This window comes from Diabrotica undecimpunctata, chromosome 4 (genome assembly GCF_040954645.1).
Source record: "Diabrotica undecimpunctata isolate CICGRU chromosome 4, icDiaUnde3, whole genome shotgun sequence".
NCBI lineage: Eukaryota > Metazoa > Arthropoda > Insecta > Coleoptera > Chrysomelidae > Diabrotica > Diabrotica undecimpunctata.
In genome coordinates, this window is record NC_092806.1 from 58,793,929 (window position 1) to 58,820,032 (window position 26,104).

General features: G+C 33.0%; 1 protein-coding gene across 1 annotated transcript in view; it reads right to left on the bottom strand.

The window, feature by feature from the left end:
• Nucleotides 1-1,103: 1,103 nt before the first annotated feature.
• Nucleotides 1,104-26,104, bottom strand: part of Mcm3 (minichromosome maintenance 3) — a 30,262-nt gene continuing 5,261 nt past the window's right edge. The window contains exons 5-11 of the mRNA XM_072529537.1: nt 15,696-16,030; nt 13,290-13,555; nt 11,307-11,455; nt 10,932-11,232; nt 9,997-10,233; nt 3,527-3,729; nt 1,104-3,419 (exon numbers count right to left, since the gene is read on the bottom strand). Of these exons, the coding sequence (XP_072385638.1) occupies nt 3,221-3,419; nt 3,527-3,729; nt 9,997-10,233; nt 10,932-11,232; nt 11,307-11,455; nt 13,290-13,555; nt 15,696-16,030 (1,690 nt within the window). The 3' untranslated portion in view covers nt 1,104-3,220. The remainder of the gene's footprint in view (nt 3,420-3,526; nt 3,730-9,996; nt 10,234-10,931; nt 11,233-11,306; nt 11,456-13,289; nt 13,556-15,695; nt 16,031-26,104) is intronic.

A 26,104-nucleotide genomic window follows, 5' to 3' on the forward strand; every position in this document is an offset into this window, starting at 1 on the left:
AAAATCAAATTGTGACCATAAATTATTGTTTAATAAAAATGCAAGGTAAAAATACTTTAGAGTAAAATACGTAAAGAGTACTTTTTCATCTATTCGTCATCTAGTAACCCCCACCTATGTCTTAAAAGCTTCAGATATCTGCGAAAAATGTTTCGACTTTTTTTTTAACCAGACTGGGCTAAATAAGGAAGATCTGTTGGCCAAAAATCTAAATTTGGAGATGACTACGTACCATTCGCTGTTATATATTTTCCATATTATTATATGGAGCTGAAACTTGGACATTAAAAAAAATGCAATTTAAAAAGAATCGAGGCTTTCGAACTGTGGTTATACCGCAGAGTATTAAAAATATTATGGACTGATAGAATTACAAATAAAGAAGTACTGGAGAGGGTTGGTAAAGAAACAGAACTAATCACCACTATACAAAAGAAAACTGGAATACCTAGGCCACGTGATAAGGGGAACAAAATATGAAATTTTGAGACTCATAATACAGGGAAAGATTCAAGGAAGAAGATCTGTTGGCCGAAGGCAGAACTCATGGTTAAAGAATCTACGTGATTGGTATCAATGCAGATCGATTTATTTGTTTAGAGCAGCAAGTTCAAAAATAAAAATATCCATTAGATTGCCAACCTCCGTAGGGAGACGGCACTCTAAGAAGAAGAAGAATAGGGGAAGTCTTGGAGAGGCATCAATTGATGCCAAAAGGGAGAGAAAAGGTTAACACGGATAAAAGAATATTCTTTACAAAACAAAATTCAATTTTCACGCAAATGCCCCCAGGAAATCCCACAGTTTTTTACATATTTTCTCTCCTTGATCTCATCTTTCAGTACTCTCAAAGACATAAGGGAAAAAATCGTGGTCGAACTTCGTCGGAAAGCCAACGGTCTATAATTTTTTAAAGAAATATTATTATTTATATTGTATTGCTGAAAACGACAAAGGAGCGGGGAGGAGAATACAAAATCAATGGGTTTTTGCATTTTTTTTGTTCTTACAAAAATGTAGTTGAATATATTCAACGTGTATGCTACATTCATATCTATAAAGGAATATAAAGATCTGAGGATAACAAAGAATAGTCCTTACCCGATATTTTAAAAAATATATTTAAAAAATCTTATTTGGTAGAATAATTTTAATAATTAAACTAAAAAGTATCCCATTTTTTACGTTAAAATTACTAGTTTTAAAAAAGATCTACATATAATTAATTTAACAAGTTTATAGGGTCCTGATTCTAAGATGTTTAATATTATTTTACAATCAGTAAAAAATGTATCGAAACAATATGTTAGATTAGATAAAGAAAGGAGATTGGGCGAGAATAATCTGAACATTACAGTTAGATGCTTTATATAAACTGGAGGCTTTTGAAATGTGGATTGTTTGTAGAGCACTAAACATATTATGGACATCTTTCCCATTTAACAACAAATCTGAATGAAAGGAAAATAAAAAACACTTGCGAGATAATAAGATGTTAAAAAAAACAACGTTTTGAGCCACATACGAAGTTAAAACTCTACAATCCTTCCACAGTTGATTATGTAAAATATTATTCAAGGCAAACATCTACTTGGTAAACGTTACAGATAAGAACTTAGGAATATTAAATAATAAACTAAAACGAATCTATAAAAACATGTTTTTTTTTTGTAGTCATCACCACTCTTTATTGAGAAGAAGGAATTATCAGAAAAATTAAACAAATGGAAAATGAAGTAAATTGAGACTGGATTTTTGATGATTGGTATGATTTTCATATCCGGATATATAAAAAGGTCATGTAGCAAGAGCAATAATTGATAATCAATGTACATAAAAAAATTTGGAATAGAGACCCCGACGAGACCCTGACGAGATGGACCGATGACATAAAAAGAGTGACTACAAATTGGATTCAGATGGCGCAAAATCGGACTAAGTGCAAAGTCATACGAGAGGCCTATGTCCAGCAGTGTACGTTATAGGCTGATGACATATTGATGCATTTCAAAAACGATTTAAATTGCCACTGACAAATAATGGTCTTTATTTACAGATATGCCCGCTACTTGAGTTTGCTTTAACACATAAGGTTTTCATTTTTTAGATTTTTGATCATTACATCAATATTTAAAACATTAAACTTTGCAACTGTCAACCAGGAGCGATAAATATCCGAAGAAATTAATAGTGAATTGATGTTGGGAATTTAATTGAAAAATGATCAATTGAGAAGCAGCCTACTGAAATAAAAGAAAAAGAACACTGAAAAAGCAGGACCCATATTACATTACATATGATCTTTTACATTATATGTATCTAAATGTTTAAATTTTCAGATCTTTAAAATACTAAATTTGGATTTGTTAAATATTAACAATTTATTAACCAACCACAGACATACAGAAAGTAATAATATAAGAATAGCTTTTAAGTTAGCAACCGTCACATATATCGGGCTTACTAACAATCAAACTGCACATCAAAGAAAAAGAAATAACTCAAAATTCATAGTTTTCGATTGTCTATAAAGTGAAATAGCTTAAAGAGGAGTACGTTCGATACAATAACAATGTTTATACCTAATAATTATATTAAATTATGAATATTTTGGTCGTAAAAATAAATTTGATTAAAAAAATACGACTTTTATTTTTTCAAATGTAAAGCAACGGGGAGTTATCTTACAGTTGGTTTCATGCTCAAATGATATAGTATAAATATTGCTGTATATTGTGAGATTTTAAAAAGTTAAAAAATCAAATACAAAATTAGGGAAATGCTCACTTCTTCACTCATTCTTGCCTAACAGCAGACCCCACACCGATCTGAATGCTCCTAGATTAATATATTTTTTTCTAAAGTAAACGAGTTTTTGTACAAAGATCGATTCTCAAAGGAGAAAAAGAAGGTTATGGAGATTGTGAATAAAAGACTTTAAGAGATAAATTAGAAAGTATATAACGAGATGAAGCAAAAAACTGATATCTGCGCTTTAAACTTTGGTCATTAGGTGGGAAATGACATCTTTTGGAATATACCCCGTAAATTTCATTAAAATATATCAATTTTTCGTTTTAATGTATTATTACTTTCTGGAATTCCCTGGAAAAAAGTTTGTATACATAAAAGTGTATGTGAAAATATCCACCAATGTATTCAACACATAAATCTTAAAAGTTGCTAGTATAAAAGATGAACAATAAAATATACAATAGTTTTAAATTAAAAACACAAATCCATCTGATAACATCACTTGATTGTCATCTGTCATTCGTTCTATGGCAGCACTGATTTCGTTTTGGGTATATGGAGTTGGGTTGTCGCTATTTATGAACTCTCTAATGCGACTTAGACTGAGAGATTGTGTCCTGTTTTCTCTGAACGCTTTTTGAAGACTACTTTTAAATGTTGTTAACCTGAAAATATAAATTTGATGAATGTTTAATGTATTTTAAAGAGAATAATATCAATAACGAAAAGCTAAGTGTAGCTGGCATAGTTAAGTAAGATATTTTTTAATTACCTGTCAGTAGATATTTCTTTGGGACTATCATCAACTTCCATAGATTCACTGTCTTCCGTGTGACCATTTGTGTGGCCGTTGACGCCGTTAAGAACAGTTTCTTCTTCCATTGGTTCTACTCCAGAAACTGCAGTAGATCTGCTTCTTGTGGAACTCTGTGTGGCAATTATTTCATCATCTGAATCATCCCCTGCCTCTGATCTCTAAAAACAATTATGTTTGATTATTCTTTTTGTTTCATAAATTTGATTAAGGCTTTCTATGCTTTTCTATGGGTGGGTGCTGATAAGCAAAATAAACCTGTTCGACAGTTACAGATAAATAGCATATTATTTTTTGTATAACTTACCAAAGTAAATGCAAAATGGGAACAGGCCACAGAAATTAGGGCGAGAATAGATCGAGCTAGAGTACCATTTAACAATATGAAAAAACTCCTCATAAGCAAAGATTTGTATCTTCCTCTAAAGCTACGACTAGTCAAATGCTACATTGTTTTATATTATCTTATCAAATCTTTACTATATAGTGCAGAGACCTGGACGCTGACAGGGATACTCATGAAAAAACTAGAAGCATTAGAAATTTGAGTGTACCGATGCATTCTTCATACATACTGGACCGAACATGTCACCAACATAGAGACAATCCACAGAATTGCAAAAGAGAAAGAAAACACTTGTGGGTTTAAAATCTGCGGAAATAATTCGGGCTCATAGTCGGAAGTGAGGCTTATAGTCAAGGCTAGCAATCGGAAAGTTTTCAAATATATTGAAAAAATCGTTGTAACATAATTAACTACTACTTGTAGACAATATATAATACATAAGCAATATCACGATTCTCTGATTCCAGAAAATGTTCGAAAAAGTTTTGTGTATTTATTTGATTCCCTCCATACAAGCACAAGTATTTTACGTATCTATCCGGCCCAGGCAGTGAAAGAGTAACGATTTTTAATAATTTTCAGTATGTGAAGTAAAATGTAACATGGTTAATTGTATGTGCCGGGTACTGGATTTTTATTTTCCTTTACGTTTCATCTACAACTGCAAGTAAATCACTGTTATGGTGGAGTAATCTCAGTAAACAATGATCGATTGTAGCGATAGTAGATCCCCGTTCCCGCATCGCCAGATATCGGTGATTACTGTGGTAGTTTTACACGAAACGTTAAGAAAAAACATAAATTCCCGACTAAAGCCTATAAAGAAAAATATTTTAAGTACATCTCCTTAACCATTCAAAAACCACATCTACGGCTACTTATCAAAATCACTGTTGAGACAAAAACATTTTCGAGTGAAGATGCTATTATCTGTTGAAGAAAGGAAGGATAATATTCCAGTTTATCAATAGACCATGTACCATTCCCAGTAATACAAAAATTAGTCAATGAATTAAACTTGGAAAAAATCTGCTGTTATTTTTTACTACAAAAGTTGTTGGGTTGTTGACTCCAAAGATGAAATGAATCAATTTTCTTCCAGTAGTTAAATCATGAAAGAAGTAGGAATTATTTCAAAAGCGTTTCGAAATGTATTTAAAAAAAAAAATACGAATATAGTTCCAATTGCAAGCAACGTGTCGTAACTATCTATCTACTATATATATATATATATATATATATATATATATATATATATATATATATATATATATATATATATATATATATATACAGATTGAACGAATTTAAAACGGAACATACAATTTAATATATGTCTGTTTGAACTGCATTTGAAATAGTGGACCAATATAAAACTTGGATAAAAATAAATCCATACCCGGTCATAGACATTGTATTAAAATATCGTTCAACTATCTGTCTCCTTTAAAGGAAAGAGGAGCTTGCCTAATAGTCGGAGAGATAGAGCCGAAATTTTGAACTGATCAGTAATAAGACATTTCTCTATTGAAATATATTCATTGTAACTGGGTTAAGACTTTGCCTTACAGGCGGACGCCCCTCGTGGTACAGGAGGTGGCTATACAGGGATGAAGTTGTCATTTTTTTCGGAAAAAATAACGATCGATAATATGGCTGAAAATTTGCCCAGAGTAAGATCTTGAGGCGGACGAAATCCCAAAGGGCGGACGCGAGAGTGGATACATAAGGGGTGGCGGACAGGGGTGAAATTGCAATTTTTTGGGGAAAAATTAACGATAAGTAATATGTCCGCCATTTTCATGGCTCATTATTTAGCCCCTAAAAACTCTAAATCGAAAAGAGCGGACAGCTGGGTTGTTACAGGGAGACATAAAACGGGATCAAATGTACCATTTGCCTGCCCATTTTAGGTCTCGGTAATAATTTTCAAACTGATTTTATTATGATATTTTTATACCGATTGATTTGAAAATTTGTATGCTCACTTCTGTTACTATTCTGAAAAGCGTCAAGTAGAGTTTTCCTCAAAATTTTCCAAAAAAATTTCCGTAAATGAAAATTTTCGTAATTTTTTGAGGTAAAATCTAATTTGTAAAATCCTTTCGATTTTCTGTCAGTTATACCACGATAATTTTCAAACGATTTTTCCGATAAGAAAAAAAAATTAGAAAAACTATTCTAAAACATTTGATAAAACTCTACGTCATCGTCTGAATCTTTTATAGAATATTTTGTAGTTTTAAAATGATATTATGATGTTTTTTTTTTTAAACTAAAGTCATATTTACTTTACAAATCACATTTTTTTCTTAAATATACCTCTGGGCAAATTTTCAGCCATATTATCGATCGTTAATTTTTCCGAATAACAATTATTACTATGACAGTATTTGTTTATTTAATTTATTATAATAATTGTTTATTTTAACCTACTCGCTGAAAATTGTACAACGGGAATTCACTCTATAACATATTGCGGTTACCATAACTCCTTAATAAAATCAAACAAATATGTCATTTATTTAGATATGTCAACAAAATTTAAATTTTCATTCTTATAGTTGTAAGTATTAAAATATTCATTTTGTTTACATATAATCATTAATTATTCTAATAAATTTACAGTTTTCTCCTGAAGAAGTCACAAAATCGTGACGAAATATTGAGACTGAACAAATAGAGTTTTATTTCCTGACCGATTGCTGATACTATAAATCAATATTTAAAACAGTACGGTCGAAAAAATAATTTGAAATATATATATATATATATATATATATATATATATATATATATATATATATATATATATATTAGAAGTGATTATTTCGACCAAAAAATAATTTATAAATACGTTCGAATTATCGGGTAAAGTGGTCTGTAATGAAAATCTTTCTTTTTTCTGAGATACTCAATATTTCGCCATTTATTTAATAGCTTAATCAGGAGTAAACTAAAACAATTTGAACATTACAAAAATTTTAAAATGTATTTGTACGCCATTTTTTGTAATGTTCAAATTGTTTTAGTTTACTCCTGAGGAAGCTATTAAATAAATGGCGAAATATTGAGTATCTCAGAAAAAAGAAAGATTTTCATTACAGACCACTTTACCAGATAATTCGAACGTATTTATATATATATATATATATATATATATATATATATATATATATATATATATATATATATATATTACTAACTGTTTTACCTAGTGGTGATATTTTTATCTACTAGAACCTTTAACACTTGTTACATGTATTATTTTAGATATCGAATGCTATGCTTCTAAATGAAACGCTAAGAGAGCATTTTTTATATCGGTAATACCGCCACGGTAAACGTTTTCAAATCAATAAATTCCGCAGAGTTTCTTCTTTCATGAGACGTCATTTCATGATCGTTTAGAACTTTCTAAAAGAAAAGAAACATGGTACAGCAGCAAATGTCTTAAAATAGAAGAACTGCAGAAAAAAAAAAGACACATTAAATTTGTACAAAAAAGTGCAAGAAATAACTGGATCATATAGGTCAACTGCAAATAGTCTACTTGATAAATAAGGAAATATAGTTAATGAACAAGACAAACTGGAGAGGTGGAGGGAATATATTGAGGAACTGTTTAATGATGAAAAAATAGAAATTCAATTGAAAAATATATCGACTGGTCTAAACATAACCTTCGATGAAATGGAAAGAGCTACAAACCTATCAAAGAATAGGAAAGCAACTGGACCATATGAAATTTCTAGCGAAATAATGAAACTACTCGACGATAAAGATAAATATTCTCTTCTAAACTTCATCAGTAAAATATACGAAACAGGTCATAGACCTAAATATCAACAGTTGGCTACTGTAAATGTTTGTAATGATACCCAAAAAATATGCGCTAAACAATGTGGATGGCACCATTAGGGTGCGTTCATTACGGAGACCATCGCATGGTATCCTTGCCTAGAACATAGCACTGATAGCCCAGGAAAATAAGCATTTTTTCATGACACTCGTCTAAATGTTTCTATCTTTATTTGTTGCTAAGGAAGTTGCAAAATAAGTCAAAAATTTTGGTTTTTTATAAATGTTAATAACTTTTTTGAAAATAAACTTATAACATTTATAGTGCATGGAATGCTGTGTCTTATAGTACTTAAAATACGGTCAAAATTTCAAAGTGATCGGTCAAATATTTTAAAAGTTATTTTATTTGTTTATCCCAAATTAATTTTTTTTGCAACAAATAAGTCAGAAAATTATATAGTTTTAGTAATTGTAAGGGTAGTTTCTGGAAGAACAAGACTTGTTCTAATATTTGCATTAAAAAAAAATTAAGAAAATTAATTTTAAATACTGCAAAATAATTTTGCAAAAACATGTAGTTTTTTTGCTTATAAACAATTAGAATAACTTTTCAACCATTTGCCTGTTAAAATATTATTTTTTTATATTTAAAAAGCCTGAATTTTTTCACAAATTTAAAAGAAAAAATAATTGTACTAAAATAATTTGGGACAAAGCCTATTTTTTTATTTAATTAATAGCAGCTTTGTTTATATCTTAATATATATATAGTCCTGTAGTGATCCTTTCCCAAGTTAATATGCTCCTTTTCTAACTTGGCTGCACCGTACTGAAGACGACCAATAGTCAGAAATACGTATATACAGTTGCCTTCCATCGATATACCAGTTTTGGTTTTCTTATATATGTATATATATATATATATATATATATATATATATATATATATATATATATATATATATGTATGTATATATATATATATATATTTTATATATATATATATATATATATATATATATATATATATATATATATATATATATTTAATAATTTAAAATAAAATGCATTTATTTGGTCGCAGTGAGGCTCGGTGCTCGGCATCTCGTAGTGTCGATCGTCGAGTACTACGGACGAGAATCGAAAAAATACTAAGCTGGAATACTATGATCCAACTCCATGGTCCGATACCTGGCTCTAGGCTGGGCGCTGCGCGTTGACGGTGAACGCTGGAATTTTTAAAGTACCATTTGGTTGTGGTTGTAAGTTGGTAGTGCATTTATTTTACGTGGCGATGATACTATGATACCATCCTATGGTCCGACCGAACGTCGGCGCCTAGTTAGGAACGCACACTTAGTCTGATGAGCCACGAATTGAATTTTTTTTTAAATACTCCACACAAGCATTTACAACAAAATAGAAGTACAACTAAGCGAACCTCAGTTTGGTTTCAGAAACAATATTGGAACCGGAGAAGCATTATTTGCATGGTTCAAAGATGTAGGGATATAAAACAACCGGCGTATGTATTTTATTGACATCGAGAAGGCCTTTGATCGGGTTGGAATTTCGGCTATGTAATGACACATTCAGAGAGGTATAACCTTCTACACCTCATAATACAGGGCAAGATCGCCGGAAGAGGACCAGGCCCGAAGAAGAACATCCTGGATCCGAAATCTCCGAGAGTGGTATCAAGAGACTTCCAGTAATCTGTTTGGAGCTATCGTGTGAACAACGTTATTATTGCCAATATGATCGCCAACTTTCGATAATCGGACAGGGTACTGAAAGAAGAAACAAGAAGAAAAAAGAAGAAGAATAAAGAAGACGAAAGGAGAAAGACGAAGAAGAAGGGAGGAAGGCAAAGAAAGAAAGAAAAAAAAAGAGAAGAAGAGACGACTTTTTAAAAGAAGAAGAAAGAAGAAGAAAGAAGAAGAAGAAGAAAGAAGAATGTAAAAAGAGACGACTTTTTAAATTATTATAAATTAAGCATTTGAGGAAACTACTTGGTGAAATATTTATAAATAAATTATAGTTCCAGTCAGAACTTATAAACAATACATGAATGATCATAATTCCTACTAGCTACTAGACTGCCGTTGCAAGATCTGTTGATAATATTAATATTTTGTGTTTCAATCCTGTATACCACATTTATTTATGTCACTTACATTGATAATTTTTTTAAATTTAATGAAACACTTTTGTCAACGTATCAAATCGACATATAACATTACTTTTTGTATACTGTAAATAATAAACTAATACTTACAACCGGCCTTGCTCGTTTTTGTCTTTGATCTCCTTCTTCTTCCTCTGCGGAATCATATTCATCTCGTCTTCTTCGTTTCTTTTCCTTTTCTAATACTTTCTTGAAATATGCATATTGAATCAGTTCAATTGCTTCATTCGCGTCTTCTGCAGTGACGGTTCTAGACATTCTGGCTTTTGCATGTGCTGTTGCCAGACGGATCATCGTCTCGAGGGTACGTGGAGTTACAGGTTGAGTCTGAAAAAAATATATTTTTTGTAGCATCTTAGTTTTATTTTTCGAATATCTCTTGGTAATAAACCACAAAATGTAAAATAAACTCTTCATCTGGGCTGGGAGTAGTAGTAGTCGTGCAGTAAGTAGTTAAACCGGGCCTGTGAGTGGCAGCTAAACCAACAGTTCTGGACTTGGACCATTCAATAATAAGTGTTTATTATTTATTTTCAAGAAACATTTAAACAAGACTTTAAAAATGAAGCCAATTTTTTTATCAAAATGGAATAAATTTAAAGAGAACATTACTTAACAAACAAAAAAGAAATTCTGCCTGTAGTATTATTTGATGGATAGGAGGAGCATATCTCCAGCCAGGTTAGCACCTTACTGATAAATTAGAAAGAAAAGAACAACAACAAAGAGCAACAAATTATGAAAAGCGAAAAAAAAAAAATACTTCAGATCTGTAATTGAAATGCAAAATCATTAAACACAAGAAATCAACAAGAAAACAATAAGAAATCACTAGACAACCATTAAAAAGTTCAAATGTAGTTTAATTTACCGGATAGGTTTATATTATATAGTATATTCCATATTATGCTATCTCCAAATACTTTAAATAATGACATAAATACGATCAAAATTTAACATACTTATGTAGAAATGGAATGCTTTATAGGTAACTACAAAGTTCAAATATTTCTAAAGATATTTACCCTCGCAACATCACTCTCCAAAACATCTTCAGATCTCAGTCTTGAATACTCATCGGAAATTATTTCAGAAGCTTCTTCTGTCAGAACAGGTTTTAAAATCTTTACGAAATTAATATATTTTCTCATAAAATCAACACTTAAAATCTTATCCGTTCTTCTACGACTTGCTCCATGTAATAAGGCATCATATTCTTCATACACGGGAGTTTCTTTACGATCTTCTTCATCAGGATTCATGGTACTTAACATTTCGACATTAGAACCCATGGGAAGGACTTCTCCATCTTGTTCCAATGGGTTTCTGAAGAAAAAATGTATTAGTTAATAGTAATTATACTACTTTACTACTATTAATGTAGTTTTTAAAAAAATTACCTATATCTGTGCATTCTGACAACGTGGTCCGCAATTTTTAAATCTTGATCTTCGTTTATTGTATCTAACATCACAAATAAACAATCAAAACGAGAAAGCAGCGAATCTTGAAGGCCAATGTTTTCCATGGGTGTTTTATATTGATCATACTAATACAAAAAAAAACATATATTAAAAATCTCTAAAAATATCAATCAACTTTATTTATAACTAACATAAAATATTATTCATTATACAAAGTGTCTCTTAATTAATTGGACATTAGATAAAAGGTAGGTGACAAAACGTGTTGCAAAATAATACTCGTTTACTTTCTATAGGGACTTTCATAAAATTTTTGGAATGTATTGAAAGTTAATAAACTGAGTTAAGTGAATTTTGGTATCATATTAGTATTTTAGTGATGATCTTCACAACGATGTCACTGCGAAGATAATCACCAGCTTAATGAGCCATATACTCAAAGTGTCCTCAAAAGTAATTCATAATCGAATTTATAACAAATGTGAAGAGAGAACAGGAGACACTCAGTTTGGTATCAAAAACAGTTTAGGAACACCAGAGGAGGAATGTCTGTATTTGCTTTATCGATTACCAAAAAGATTTTGACAATATAAGAAGACGTAATGTGTTGATGAAGTGTTAAGGGAGATTGGTCTTGATGGAAGAGATATAAGGATGATCCAACAGCTGTACTGTAATCAAAAGACAGGATTAAGAATCTTTAACGGTCTATCTACAGAACAAGTAAAAATAAGTAAGTGCATGAGGCAACGCTGCATCCTCTCCCCTCTGCTGTTTAACATTTATGTAAAAAAAATCTCAAAAGGAATCGAAATATCAAAATGATATCAAAATAAATGGAATTCCCATTAATAATTTGCGATGTGCTGATGATACAACTATCATAGCAGACAACATAGAAGAGATATTAAATAATATTAATACAGTTGAAGAGGAATATCACAAAAATCACAACAACGAAATTAATAAAAGTCAACAGGCAATCCCATAAGCAGATACACTTGAAAATATTTAAGCAACTTATAGAGTTGAGAAATTTAAATATCTTGGAGCTACCTTAAACAGTGAGACTGTGACGACGAAGTGAAGATACAAGCAGCAATATGTAGAAATACTTTTACCAAATTTAATAAATACCTTTGTCAGTACAAAACTTCTTTGGGTTTCCGCATTCGCATACTAAAATGCTACCTATGACCAATAATAATGCAGCGAGACCTAATCACTTAAAGTAAGATCGCTAAACTGTATTAAAGCATTCGAAATGTGGTACCTCAGAAGATTGCTTAAAATTCCATGGATCTACCATACTACAAATGAAGAGGTATTAAAAAGAGCTACTACCCACAGAGAGCTTCTAAACAACGTTTAGAACAAGTAAACTAGGATAATTATTAATATGGCATTAAAGTTCAGACTATAAAACTATTCTTATGAAGACGAACAGGGTCTGTGGAGAAGGCGATATAATTCCGAACTCTATAAACTTTTTGGTGATACAGATATCATGAAAACCATCAAAATAAACCGCCGAAGATGGATGGGCCACGTTATGCGGATGGATGAAAGTGATCCTTCTAAAATAACCATGCTAAATAAGCCGGTCAGAAGAAGAATAAGGGACAACCTAAACTCATGTATCTGGACGATGCGCAGGACGATTTAAGGGTGATTTGAGTAATGGGATGGAGAAGACAGATACTCGACATGGAAACATGGAAGAGTGTTTTGAGTAGGCCAGGGCTCACGAAGGGGTTCATCATCAACTGATGACATGATGAAGATGAATAATTCTTTTTTATTATTACTGTGTACTACCAATATGGATTCATTAATTTGTGACCTTTCTTGGAAGATTACTGCGATATGTTAATTTATTTTTCTTTATCATATTTATAATTTGAAAAACTTTACGCCAAGAACGCTGAAATATGCTATAAAATTACATGTAATACATACTTTTCCATATACAGGATTGGCAGCAGCCAATACTGAACATCTAGCATTCAAGCTGGCATGTATTCCTGCTTTGGCAATTGTGACTCTACCTTGTTCCATAACTTCGTGAATGGCAGTTCTGTCAATGTCACTCATTTTATCAAATTCATCAATACAAACAACCCCTCTATCTGCAAGAACCATAGCACCTGCTTCTAGACGTCTTTCACCAGTTTCCTGATCTGTTGTAACTGCTGCTGTCAGACCAACACCAGAAGATCCTCTACCTAGAAAAATTATAACATTTTATTGATAAAACATGTCCATTTTGTTAAAAGTATATTTTTTGGTATGTAGATGGGTTACCCTATGCTTTCTGTGGTAGATTGATTGATATTTAATGACATAAAATACTGTAATTTGCCGAACAACATTAATTAAACTCTTAATATTTTTTACTTTTCAAAAATAACAGTTGAGAATGTTCTCCAAAGCATTAAAAGACTAAAACCAAAAAAAGCCACAGGTAATGGCAATATACCATCATACATTTCACACTCACACTAATTTTTTATTTGTCCCTTAAACAAAGTAAATTTCCAGATAGCTTAAACTTTAATAATTAGCATAGCATCATAATTATTTCAATCATGCACGTGTGGTGAGTCAGGACAGTTCCCGTATTTTCTCCGTGAATCGCGATCGACTTCAAAAACTTTGGCGATCGACCGGTCGATCGCGATCGACCCTTTGAGCACCACTGGCTTAAATCATGCAGTTATAACACCTATATTTAAATCTGGTAATGCTGGTAACGTTGAGAACTATAGGCATATCTGTCATCAATTCAATTGCTAAGATATTCGAGAATGTGCTTTATAACAATATTTTGAATTACTTTGGAGATAGGTTCTGTCCAGAACAACATGTTTTTTTACCAGGGAAGTCACTGTGTGAAATTTGTGCGATTTTTCAACTTTTACAGCAGGGGCCATAAATAATAAAACTCAGTTGCATGTCATTTTTACCGACTGTACAAAAGTTTTTGATAAGATTGACCACTCTATACTTATTGAAAAGATAAGCAAATTTGATTTTGATTCAGAAGCATGTATGTTTATGAGGTCATATATTTCTGATGGGTTAAATCAAGTTAAAGTGGGGAACAGTTTATCTAAGCCATTTATGTCGACATGAGGTGTACCACAAGGTAGCAACTTGGGTCCTCTTCTGTTCTCTATATTTATTAACGATTTGCCTCACTGTGTGAAGTTTTCGACAAGCCTGCTATTTGCAGACGGTTTTAAGATTTTTTGAGAAATTTCAACTCTGTAGGACTCTGAGATGCTGCAATGTGATCTGAACTCAGTAAGTCAATGGTTCGATGATAACAAAATGTTTATGAACACTTCTAAATGTCATGTTTTTACTATCACTCGAAAAACACAATACATGGAGAACCAATACAAAATTTCTAGCACTGTACTTGGAAGAAAGAACACTTGCAAAGATCTTGGAGTAATGTTTCAGCAAAATTTGAGATTTAATGAACATTATCGGATCATCATTGGAAAGGCATACAGAACTCTTGGCTTCATAAGTCGTAATTCAAATTTTTTTAAAAGATTTGAAACTCTAATATCATTATACAATGCACTGGTAAGACCTCACTTGTAGTATGCCTCTATTATATACCATATATCGGCACCACAAGCCGAATTCAATGTTGATCTGATTGAAAAGGTTTCAAAACGATTCTTGAAGTTTCTTTATGTCAGAAAGTTTGGTATCTATCCATACATGATTTCCTATAATGCTATGTTAACTTGTTTTAAAGTTCAGCGACTGGATAATAGAAATAATTTTCATTTAGCCCTTTTTATTTACTATGTAGTAAATCACATTAAATATAAAGATTGTTTTTTTATAAATAATATTAAATTTAAGGTTCCAAAAATACATCTAAGAATTAATAACAAACGACTGTTCACAACTAATAAGACTGATTGTTCACCCATAAATAAGATGTTAGAAGAATGTAACCATGTGATAATTAACTGTAATATAGACTTTTAAATTCTTCTGTAAAACAAATAAAAGTTGTTTTGAAACAAATAAAAGTTGCTTTTGAAACAAATTTCTAGTCTGCAACAGTTGTTGTCTTAAAATTTAATTTAGATGTATAGAGTTTTTTACTTGTTTTATTCTGTCTAGGTTTAGTTTTTAATATAGACATTAGTTCTTAGCAGTAGTTTTTAATGTAATAACAATCATTTTGTGTTTTAAAGGAGTTTAAATAAATAAATAAATAAATAAATATTTGTGTTTTTTTTGCTTGAAAACCATCATACCCACTAGAAACCAGAAGTGTTCCATTTTAGAAATAGAATGTTAACAATTTGTCTTATTAAATGGGTAAACATTTACCTGTGGTTGGTATAGCTCTAGGAGCAGTGTGTAAAACATAACGCAACAACTGAGATTTGGCAACACTAGGGTCTCCAATAAGCAGCACATTGATATCACCTCTTAATCTAGTACCATTTGGCAGCACCTTTTCGACTCCACCAAGCAAAAGACATAATACAGCCTTTTTGATATACTCATGTCCATGTATAGAAGGTGCCAATGATTTTGATAGTAAATTGAAGATATTTTTGTTAGATTTGGCAAGTTTTTTACAGTGTGCAACATCTTCCCTTGTAATTGAATGTGTTGCTTCTTTGCTCAGTTGGGAAATGTTGTTTGCTATTACAATGGTCCTAAAAATAAAATAAATAACAAAATTGTATTGATTACTTGTACTTGGGCTTGCTAATAATTTTTTCGTCAAACCAGACTTTCCTCAGGGTTTTTATGATGCAATAATTTTTCCTCTTTATAAGAAAGGAAACATGGAAAGTGCAGAAAGTTATTGAGGTATTAGCTTCTTAAATGCAGTAACCAAACTCATTGCGGCATTGGCTTTAACCAGACTTACTTTGTGGGTACAAAATAATAACATTTTAAATGAGTTCAAGGCAGGATATAGAACCAGCTATTCAACTATAGACAACATTTTTAATCTTACGAGTATAGTAAAAATCCAACATGCACGGAGAGTAAAAAATGTTTATACATTTTTTGCGGACTTTAGTGCTGCTTTTGATACTTTTGAAAGGCGGGCCCTTTTTTATAAGTTGAGTAACTTATTATCTACTAAAGTGCTGAATTTCTTAACAAGTATGTTCGCGAATACAAAATCGGTAGTCTGGTCAAGAGAAGGTCTATCTGAATGGTTTGACAGTAATGTAGGAGTGAGACAGGGATGTCTTTTAAGTCCATTACTGTTTGCGCTTTTCTTGAATGACCTACATGAAGCATTGGGAGGCGGTTCGGAGATAGATGGTGTGATTATAAGACTTTTATTATATGCAGATGATTTACGAATGATTAATGAACTGGAAAAATACTGCAAGATGTGGAATCTAAAAATAAATTTGGATAAATCCAAAATTCTTGTATTCAGAAGAGGAGGTGGTGTGATCAGGGAATCTTGGAAACTGAATGATCGAGTATTAGAGGTAGTGAATAACTATAATTATTTGGGAATGATACTAATACCCAAGTTGTTGTTTAAAGCTCATCTCAAAAAGCGCCAGAGTCTGGCAAAAGTGACGATTCACACAGCTTGGAGTAGTTTAGTGTCTAAGGCTGATATACCATTTTTGGCTAAAGTAACAGTGTATCAATTGGTGGTAAGATCAATTTTGACTTATGGGTCTCAGGTATGGGGTCTTTTTGAGTACGATGAGGTGGAAATAATCAGAAGATTTTATATAAAAAAATGTTTTCTTGTCCAAGGTATTGTCCTAACTTTATTTTAGATTTGGAGACAGGTATTGCTAGAGTCGGCCTATATACAATGAATTTACATAAAAATACTGGGATGTTAAAAAAATACTAGGATATTCGCAGGATAGGTTGCCAAAATTTCTTTTGAAAGAAATGATGAGAGCAAGGTGTGGCTGGTGGAAAGATTGGATGAGCATGGGAAAAAAATTTGGTATTGAGGTAAGGTGTGAATGGGAATGGAGAGATAGCTGGCCTAGTATGATTGAGAATATGATAGAAAAAAAGAAGGAGATACAGCGTCAGGCTGAGAATATAGCACACGAATCAAATTTTTGTGGACACTACAAAGAACTGCGGGAAGAAGGAGTAAACATGCATTATCTACTGGAAACGGAAAATTTTGGGGACATTCGATGGCTGTTCAAATTAAGATGTGGAGTTTTATATTTTAATGATCGACCCGGCAGAAATTTTGGCAGAAATGATGAAATACAGTTTTGCTCAATGTGTAACACGAAGAAAAGGGAAGATGTGATACATTTTTTGGGAAAATGTTCGGTGTTGAGACATATTAGGTTAAAGTGGTTGGGTAGAAATAAACTTAGTAGAATTAAAGTAGTTACTATGATGAGACAGAGACATGTTGAGTTAGCAGGTTATTATAGGGAGGCATGGCCATATAGGTATGAGTTAGTGAGCCTATTTAATTACTAAATCTATTAGCATGGTGTTAGTTCAAAAGGGATGAAAATATTAAAATTAGCATTAATAATTTGTTTGCGTATAGCTATTATCTTTTACCTGTCTTGTCTATCTTGACTATCTTGAAATTATTATTGTTATTATTATTATATAAACAGCTTTCACTCCCTCTAAGGGACGAATTTAATCATTTCAAATGCAAGCATACCTTACTGTTATACATTGTTATTATTGTTTAGTCTAATGCAAAGTGTTACTCAGTAGTATATACAAATTTATTTTATTACACTTATATGAATATACAATTAATTTATTTTTTATTAATTTTAATGACCTTGTTAGATAGAATAAGCCTTAGTGTAATTTTTTGTATATTAGAGAATAATATTTGTTTGCCAATCCTCCTGATGGCATGTGCCAAGGAGAACAAATGTCGCGCTAAAGAGAATATTGTATTGTATTTTTTTTAATGAGAAATAAAAAGGCTTTATTGATTGATTGATTTATTTCATAGCTACAACAATATTTTTTTGCAAAACATTAGTATTCATGAAGGTAGACATGACATTTTTTCCCATTTTTGTCCTTTGAACTGGTATCTAATGTAATAAAAATCTTTTTGGCAAATTCTTCCAAACATCAATGTATAATCACAATGTGACATATAAACATATCAATGGTTAAATGTTGAAATCTTATAAGTCAAAAATTGGCCATTGTTAGATTTGACATTTGGGATTTGGCTCAAAAATATTGTTCTGAATGTTCTGCCGAAACCCCAGATTCATGAAAACTATGTATTGTTATGTTTTTTTCAAAGTAATGATTAAATAAACATTAAGAAAGAAAAAATATGTACTAAACATATAAGTTTTTTTGCTTTCCAAAAAAGGTAAAATTTTGACTTATGAGGTTTCAACTTTTAACCATTGATATACAGTATTTATTCATACAATTTTATTTTTTGGTTTATATATGAAGAGCAATCATTTGAATTTTTCTATAACCCTTTGTTCGGCTCACGATTAGTTTACCGTGAGATATATTTGCTATAAAATACTATTTTATCAAAATAAATTAATATATGAGGGCAATTTCGATAGAACTTTTATCGACTAAGCTAAACGTGTGTACAGAACTGAGTTTCGAATGATATTCCTAAAAATCCATTACAAAGCGTCTAACAGAAGCCCCTAGTGGAGGGGAGGTCGTTTCTAAAAACTATAAAATTTTATCTTGGGAAAGCACGTATTGTCCTTCTCAGAAATACATAAATACGTAGCGGGCACGAGAACAATGAACCACTAACTGTAAATGTTAAAACTACCTAATTTCTAAAGACAGGGATTATTAAATTATTATCTACAAATTTTCCCCAGAAATATGAAAAACTGATAAACATTTTAATCTTTTAATAGATTTCTGGAAGCTAATTTACCCAAACTTTAAGAATTACTGATATCAATCTAAAATAATAAAGTAAAATCGACAAACAACATGAAGTAAATTATAATGAGACGGAACATGCAGCCCGCCTTGAAGTACTGAAGTTCAAAATGAAGTTGTCGGTTGACGTCGATAATCTAGCTGATCGGAAGTAGACACAACTTCTTCACACAGCGTCTGTAGTCTCCAGTTTTGGTTTTTTACCACTCTAACAATGCCGTCCTCCCCAGGGTGCACCGAAGTGATGCGTCCAACTGCCCATTGTAACGGTGGCAAATTGTCCTCAAGAATTAATACAAAAGCGTCGACCACTATTCCATTATCAGTAGCATTAACATTATTGCTGCTGATCAATTGATGAAGATATTCCTTATATCATCGTTTCCAGAAGTGCTGCTTCAACTGCTGGGCGTGCTGCCAAGCTGATAATTTATTGGCTGACATATCCAAAAAGTCAGTTTCAGGATAGCTTGTCATCGGAACACCAATTAAAAAATGTCCAGGGGTAAGGGGAAAAAGGTCATTTGGGTTAGACGACATAGGAGAAATAGGACGAGAATTTAATATTGCTTCTATTTCAATAAGATATTGCGCTTATCTTTTCCCTTCAACTTTGCGTTGAAAATAAATCGACGAACATAGGCAATCACGGGAATTAATTTATGCATCGAGCTGTATTTTTCTAAAATATTATTATTCAACAAAACCTGTGATGGAAAGGGTAAACTTTGTTGCCAAACTATCCACATTTAAGAGAGGCGTATTTGAACACCTAATTGCTTCAAAATATTTATAAAGGACCACTGAAGCAATAAAACAATTAAGAGGTATTTTCCTTCGATTTATTTACAGTGAACTTAAGGGCTGATTCAAACATTGACAATTATCGCAATTCTGACAGTTACATAAAGAGTTATACAAATATTAGCTTTACAGTGCTGAGAGGCAGTAACAGAGATACATAGACTTGAGAGAAACAAACTGATATACGTTTAACACAAAACACCGGGTTTACAAGCGCATTTATCACTTACGGACCACGCACTTTTCGGGATCGACAACACACGCCCGGCCTTCAATTTTCGAGAGACAAACTGTCACTGTCTAGTCCTAGTCCTAAGTTATATAAAGCGGGGAGTAGAGTGTTTATGATGTAGGGAGTCAGTCGCACACACGTCAACACGACAGCTGACGACATAAGCGCACAATTCGATAAAATAACTATATTATACAGGTTGCTTTTTACAACATACTGCCCCCCGTTGAAGCACTAGCTTTAACATTATAAAAGACATTAAAAAGAAAAGAGTACATAAAAAAACCAATATGAGTAATAGTATACAAATTCATACAAACAACATATTATGAGTAAAAGTACTAAACCTAATAACATTAACATAATCCTTCACTAGGAAGAGGACACAATTTTGTTATCGAGCGTTTGAAAATCCCATCCTTAGTTTTAACAGATGCAATTCTCACTCGGCCATCTTTACCCGGAAAGACTTCCATCACTCGTGCCAATGACCAGTAGAGAGGAGGGAGATTGTCTTCTTTAACTAGCACAAGGTCATTAGGTTGTAAATTTTTAAATGGGAGAAACCATTTTGGACGATTTTGAAGTCGATTCAGATAATCAGTCGACCACCTTTTCCAAAAAAGTTGCTGGAGCTTAGAGAGATTTTGCCAGATGCTAAGTCGATTTTCCGGGATAGATGTATACTCCTGGTCGGGTAGCGAGGTGAGAGACCTTCCAATCAGGAAGTGACCAGGGGTAAGATATGTGAAATCGGAGGGATCATTAGAGAGGGCACAAATGGGCCGAGAATTAAGTACGGCTTCAATTTGGGTAAGCACGGTACTGAATTCCTCGAATGTAATTTTGAGATTGCCCAACAATCTATAGATATGATGTTTAGCGCTCTTTATAGCGCTCTCCCAGAGTCCTCCATGATGAGGAGATCGAGGTGGTATTGTTTTCCACCGAATTTGAGAGGAGGCTAAAAATTCCTGAATAGAAGAGTTAGTTTCCTTATTTTTCAAGAAATTGTAGAGTTCGAATAACTGATTTTTAGCCCCAAGAAAGTTTGTCGCATTATCAGAGAAAATAGTCTGAGGGAGACCTCTGCGACTGATAAAGCGCTTGAGAGTGAGAAGAAACGCTTCTGTTGTAAGCCCACTGACTAATTCTATATGAACCGCACGTGTGGACATACAGACAAACAGAGCTATGTATGACTTTATCAAGGGACTTTTACGAAGTTTAGAGGCCTTTATTAGAAAGGGACCACCAAAATCCAAACCTACATGAGCAAAAACTTGAGCAGAGCATAAGCGTTCCTTAGGTAAATCAGACATGATTTGAGCTAAGGGTTTGGCATTAAACTTGAAACAAACATGACATTCGTGGACTATCCTCTTAATCTCCCGTAGACCATTCAAGGGCCAATATCTAAGGCGAACTTGAGAGAGAGTATTCTGAGGACCTGCATGATGGAGCCTGAGATGTTCTTTTTTGAGAATTAGACGAACAACATGATTTTTCGAGGGGAGGAGGAGAGGATATTTTTGATCAAAGGTAACTTCGGAATACCTAAGACGTCCACCTACACGGAGCATTTCATTTTTGTCAAGAAAAGGAGCAAATTGTAAGAGAGACTTATTAGAAATAATCTTATTGCCTTTGAGATCAGCAATTTCTGAGGAAAAACATGAGTTTTGCAATAATTTTATAATTTTCATTTCGGCATTTTGAAGTTCAGATACTTCAAGTGCACCCGATAATTTTTGAGTGCCAGACTTTGCGTTATTACCAAATCTGAGTACATAAGCTATAGTCCTTACATATTTCGTGAAACTGGAGAACCTTTCAGAAAGCATGACAAAGAAATCAAATTGAGCACTTCGAGTGTGAAGAACAACCTTTCTTTCTTCAGGTAATTTATTAGAATTAAACTTCGGACTATATTCAGACAAATTTAGGTCAAATGTTTGCAAAAACTGAGGACCGTGAAACCAAAGAGTGGAGTTGAGTATGTTAGAGGGCATCATTCCTCTGGAGAGGATGTCAGCAGGGTTGTCTTTAGACTTTACGTGTCTCCAATGAGAGTGAAAAGAATTTTCTTGAATTTGAGCTACCCTGTTGGCGACAAATTGATTCCATCTGGAGTGATGTGATCTGAGCCACGCCAAAACTATCTCAGAATCGCTCCACATGTTTATAGAGGTAATAGAGGGCAATTTATCCTTTATGATATCAACCACCTTTGTGGTGAGCTTGCTAGCCAATAAAGCACCCATAAGTTCCAGCCTTGGAAGCGTTATGGTCTTTAAAGGAGCAATACGACTTTTCGAAACAATAAGAGAGCACGAGATATTTTTTGATTTGTAGATGACCCGTATATAACAACAAGCAGCATATGCTTTCAAACTTGCGTCAGAAAAAGAGTGAATTTCAATAGAAGAAATTTCATGACATGAGAAAAGACATCTGGGTATGCTTATGTCTTTGAGAGCAGCGAGATCAGTTATAAACTTCAACCATTCATTTAAAATATTTGAATCCACGGAGTCATTCCAATTAATTTTAGAAATCCAAATTTTTTGCATAATAATTTTAGCAAGAACAGTTACGGGATTAATGAGCCCTTGTGGATCAAAAATTTGAGCGATAATAGAGAGTACTTCCCTTTTTGTGTAATTATCCTTTATTGATAATTGAGGTACAGAAATTGAAAATGTATCAGTACTGGGGTTCCAACAGAGACCTAAAACCTTATTAGAAGCATTCTCTGGTGAAATAATATACGCAGAGTTTGTAGAGAGAGTAGAAACATTTTCCAAAAACATTTTTGAGTTAGAGCACCATTTATGAAGAGAAATGCATGCCTTGTTGAGTAGGTCAGTTATCTCATTATGAGCCTTAAGAAGAGTTTGCGTGTCATTGGCCCCATATAGAATGTCATCTACATAGCATCCTGCTAAGAGAGCATCGGAGGCCAATGGATATTTGTTTTGATGAGTTTTAGCTAATTCCATCAAACAACGAGTACTTTGAAAGCTTGCGCTTTTTGTTCCATAAGTTACGGTTTGAAGCTCAAGACATTCGATGTCCTGTTCTGGAGAATCCCGCCAGAGGATATTCTGCAGGAATGTGTGATCAGGATGAATTCGTACCTGCCTGTACATTTTTTGTATGTCGGAAGTGAAGACATAGGTATACAATCTAAACCGAAGGAGAATGTCGAAAAGTTCAGGCTGAAGAGTTTTTCCTTTCAACAGGATGTCATTAAGAGAATAGCCACTAGAACTTTTCATGGAGCCATCAAAAACCACCCGTAATTTGGTAGTTAATGATTCTTCTTTTATGACAGAGTGATGAGGTAAAAAGTATTTATTTTCTAAGTGCACATTTGTGAGAGAAAGAGGAACCTTTTTGGCATGTCCAAGAGAAACATATTCATTGATGAATGCTTTATATTGAGTGTATACATTTTCGTGCTTTAAGAGTTTATTTTCTAAACTAATAAACCTTTTCCTAGCCATATTGTAAGAATTGCCCAGCATTTTATGTGCTGTTTCAGAAATGAGAGGAAGCTTTACCTGAAACCGACCAGAAGGTAGAATTTGAGTTGTTTCAGTGAATATTTGTTCAGCCAGATCCTCAGAGGAGGAGATTTTAACAGAGGGGGTCACTTCTTCGACTTCGAAGAATTGTCGAATTATATTATCGAGCTTATCTTCCTCAGATGTGGACTGGACAAATAAAGAGACATTTGACTGTGTAGGGGACAACTGTGAGCTATAAATTCCTTTGTGAAGTGCGTAAGGAGGTAAAGAACCAAACATAATGTACCCTAAGTGTGTGTTCTGGAGAACAGGGAGTCCTTTACCTAAACATATTAAACCATCTGATAACAACTCGCTATATATGTCACTGGCAAGAAGAAGATCTATATTTCCAGGGACAGAGTAGGTGGGATCTGCGAGAGTGACTGTAGAGGGGATATTAAATTTACTTCTGTTTATGGATACCTGAGGGAGTCTACAAGTTATGTTGTCTAAAATAGCACAGGAGATTTTGAAACCATTACCATTTCTTTTGTATGGAAAAATTTCTAGATCGACCATTTTGTTCGAGAATGAACTATGTTCAGAGATAGTAGAGATTTGTAACCTTTTGGTGTAAGGAGAGAGATTTAATTTTTGAACCAAATCTTTAGAGACAAATGACGACTGAGATCCACTATCTAAAATACATCTAGCGTGTATGGGTACGCCATGCTTTGAATAAATAGTGACTAGAGCGGTTGCCAGCAGAACATCCTGCTTTATTGACAGAGCAGAGAGAGAAGTCATCACATTTGAGACCTGAGAGGTTTGAGATTCAGAGAGAGAGACAGAATTACTTGGACCGGCTTCACCATCAGACCAAGTGTTTTGTACATTGCGAGAGGTTGCGTGATTTTGTCTTTGAAAAGATCTACTAGAAGAAGAGCTATTTTCATGGTCATTGTGCAAGAGTGTGTGATGCCTTTTCTTGCATATACTACATGAACGTTGAGACGAACAATTTTGAGAAAAGTGTTTAGTTCCTAAACAGTTGCGACATAGTTTGTTTTCATTAACAAATTTATACTTATCCTGTAAGAAAAGATTAGCAAATTTTGTGCATGCATAAATAGTGTGTGTAGCATTATTACAAAATACGCATGTTTTGGAGTACGAGTTAGTTTTGTTATTTGCCGAAGAGAAGAGAACCGTTTTAGAGTGAGTTTTAATAACTTTTTTATCGTTATTATCTAAGGAGTTTAACTTTTCCAATGTCACACTTTTTTTCTAAAAAATCAAAGAATTGATTTAGCGTGGGAATATCTTTTGACCCTAACTCGTATTCGAAAGACCGGTGAGTGGTAAAGTCCACTTTTTGCAAAAATATTTCTATTAATAAGAGATCCCAATGCTCGATGGGTACATTCATATTTTTTAGCGCGAGTAAGGTCTGTTTTGCGGTGACCAAAAATTCACGTAAGGCCTTTGCATTAGTTTTGACTAAGGATGGAACTTTCAAAAGACGCTGTATAAGCAAACTAATTACGCGCGATTTGTTTTCGTAGCGATTTCGAAGAGTCTCTAACGCGATTTGGAAGTTTTCTTCTAAAACTTGGATGTTTTCTACCAACTGGAGAGGTTCGTTGCGTAGAAAGGATTTGAGATAAACAAAACGCTGGACGTTGTTGAGTTCCGGGTTATTAATAATTAACATCTCGAAGAGCTGATAGAATGCACTCCATTCTGAGAAGCATCCTGAGAAAGTTTAAATTTTAATTTCGGGAAGAGTCACTTTAGCACTAGCTAAACGTGGAGAAGTGGAACTGAACTGGTGTGAAGGAGGTTGGAGCATCTCCATTCTATGTTGAAGACCTGCCAGAGTTGAGAAGTACTTTTCTTCAATTTCTTCCCTATCGCGTTCTTCAGTGTTTTCTTCGTCCAGTTCCTCAATCTGATCCATGAGGTCATCATATTTGGCGTAACAATTCGTTAGTTCAGTATGACGGAGTTGGAACTGCAAGGGATCCGTTTCTTGAGTAGAGTTATCCCTTAACCAATTAGAGATACGAGAGATTTTTGATTTCAACGGTTTGCGTTGTTTCTTTAATTGATCCATTGCGGTTAGAGATGTATCGAAAGCTTTGTGAGATATTTATCTATGAGAGATACACGAGAAATAAAAAATTTTAGAGTCTAAAACACAGCTTAGTCCACCCCGTATAATAAACAAGAGTCTCAGAAAATAATGTCTTTACTAATCCTGCGAAATATAAACTAGTCCTGTATACTAATAATATGCGTTC